The 2,342-nt window shown below is 44.0% G+C and overlaps 1 protein-coding gene across 1 annotated transcript; it reads right to left on the bottom strand.

The window, feature by feature from the left end:
* Positions 1–1,480: 1,480 nt before the first annotated feature.
* LOC141627868 (uncharacterized) lies at positions 1,481–2,002 on the bottom strand. Its single transcript, XM_074441074.1, has one exon. The coding sequence runs from the start codon at positions 2,000–2,002 to the stop codon at positions 1,481–1,483; it is 522 nt and encodes a 173-aa protein (XP_074297175.1).
* Positions 2,003–2,342: the final 340 nt, after the last annotated feature.

Below are 2,342 nucleotides of genomic sequence, written 5' to 3'. Positions count from 1 at the left end.
GGTGCCAAACACCTTCCCTGACCGTACCTTTACTCCCGAATCCGCAATCTTTGGTTCAGATCGGAGTGACGGATCAGTCCCCATTCCAGGGACCAAAAGGGGCTTTTCCGTTAAACTAATTTTTGTATGTTTTTTATAAAACCTACTGGCGACTCCATCCTTCCATTTTTTTTTTAAATTGAGATTTTTTTTCAGGGATCTCACAACTAGCATCTCGGAAGGTCAACCAAGCGGGGTCAAGTGGTGGCATAGGCAGACTCTCAAGTGGGGCTCTAGAATGCAACCGTATCCAATGGCTATGGTGTTGGACAATCCTCATAATACCATACGGTAGTCGACCTTCCGTTCGGGTCTTCAAAGGCATGATAGTGTTGCAACTTCCGTCCCAAACTTTCTTCCCATCTTCCCCTAGTGTATGACCAATCACACATATCGTCCAGTTGAAAAGCGTTGCAAACACTAGCAAATTATCACTACACATCCAGTAAGCCGGCCCATAACTAATCTTCTAAAAAAACTCAACTCGTTGAAGTGCTTCCTCAATCCCTGTCATACCGATGGTCGGTGATCGATAAATTCCGAACAACTCTCTGTATATATCGTCGCTCCTCATCTCCCTCGCGCACCATTCCCGCATAACTATATAATCTGTCTCTTGGCCCCGCTAGGCGTGAGATACTACTCGGAACCCACAATGACCGTCATCTCCAACATCCACCCAACCATCGAAGTGGCCCCAAAGAACCTCATAAACACCCCACTGTTTGGCCCATGATGATATAAGGCCAATGGTAAAGTTCCATCCCAAAGGAGCACCGGGAGGTCCTGATTCGAAATCACCAAGTCTTTGTTGTGATTGATCTGCATTTGTTGAACCATGAGTACTTGGGGTCCCGAACTTCCTTTCTGCATGCTCGAAACCCGACTTGTTTCTAGTTGTAGAACCTCTCGGACGGCCTTTCGGTTGCTCATTAATAGGGGGTGGCAAAATCTCTTGGTCCTCCGAGTGGGAGAAATCATGCAACAAGTTTATGACTGCCCTTAGTTTAACCGGGTCACCGTTTCTCACACCGTCAACTAATTCCTCAAACAAATCACCATCATTTTTCGGCATTTGTTGAGGAATATCATACACCAATGTCTTCCAATAGACATGAATATCCTCGAAATAGACCCTCCTACCTCTTCAGTGCAAAGATACCAAATAGCATGCACAAGGTAATCCATGAGTCGTTCGTAGCACGTGTCGGAATCCATCCTCCAACCTGATACCCAATCCAAGGCCTCTCAAAAGTTCTTTCTCCATTAACTCTATGGCCTTAGTAGACACGTTCCCTTGCAATAAGGAGAAAGTACGGAATGTTATCCTTGATTTACTCATTGAATCTTCGAGTTCTTTCTTAATCTTGGAGTGTTGACCTTCTAGCATGCCGTGGATATAGGACCACATGGTATCAAGTGTGAGATGACTAGATTTCAACTAAGCCTTTAATAGAGAATGTGCTGACTCAACACGGGAAGTTGCCGTGTTACCAAGATGTAAGACCTCGTTTGTATAGCATAAAATAAACTTCCCTGCGTGTTCACCCCAAGCTCTCTGTATATAATCGGACATACGTCTCCGCTTACGACTGAAACACACCCAAGCGTGCCGAAACGCTTGCTCGGTAAGTGCATTGATCACCTTATTCCAACCGTCTTCTGGATTTGTGATGATAAATGACTTCATACTATTAGTACGGTAGAATTCCAAGGCTTTACCATTGATGGCTTTGTTCACGTGCCATCGACACAACAAATGATCAACCCCGGGAAATACTGCCCCAAGAGTGTTGATCAAACCCAATTCCCGGTCGGTGACAAAAACACAAGGGGACGCTTCCGTGACATCTAAATTGTCAGCTAACTTTTTCAACAGCCACTTGTAATTCTCCTCAGACTCGGTAGGAATCATCGAACATGCAATTAAGAAGGATGATACTGTGGGTGTGACACCAACCATCTCAATGAGTGGATTTTTTTACGCGTTGGTTTTATACGTCGAATACATGATAACCACATAAGGATAAGCCCGAAACAACTTCACGGAATCAGGATGTGCCATGAAAATATAAGTCAACTCTTTTGTCTCGGAATTAATCTCATTCCAATGGACGTATTTCGCTTCTACCGCTAGAGCCAACATTTTCTGAGAGGTGTTTCTTTCACCCCTAACTTCTTTCCTAATTTTCCTTGTTTTATTATATAGCTTGGTGCTTGACGGTTGAGGTATTTCTGGGGTTTTCAAATGAAGAGCATATATAATTTGTTGCCTAACATATGCCTTCTCTTCCGCGTCCAAT

Source organism: Silene latifolia, chromosome Y, assembly GCF_048544455.1.
Source record: "Silene latifolia isolate original U9 population chromosome Y, ASM4854445v1, whole genome shotgun sequence".
NCBI classification, from domain to species: Eukaryota; Viridiplantae; Streptophyta; class Magnoliopsida; order Caryophyllales; family Caryophyllaceae; genus Silene; species Silene latifolia.
Note: the sequence above shows the minus strand (reverse complement) of the source record. Positions and strands in the feature narration are given on the sequence as shown.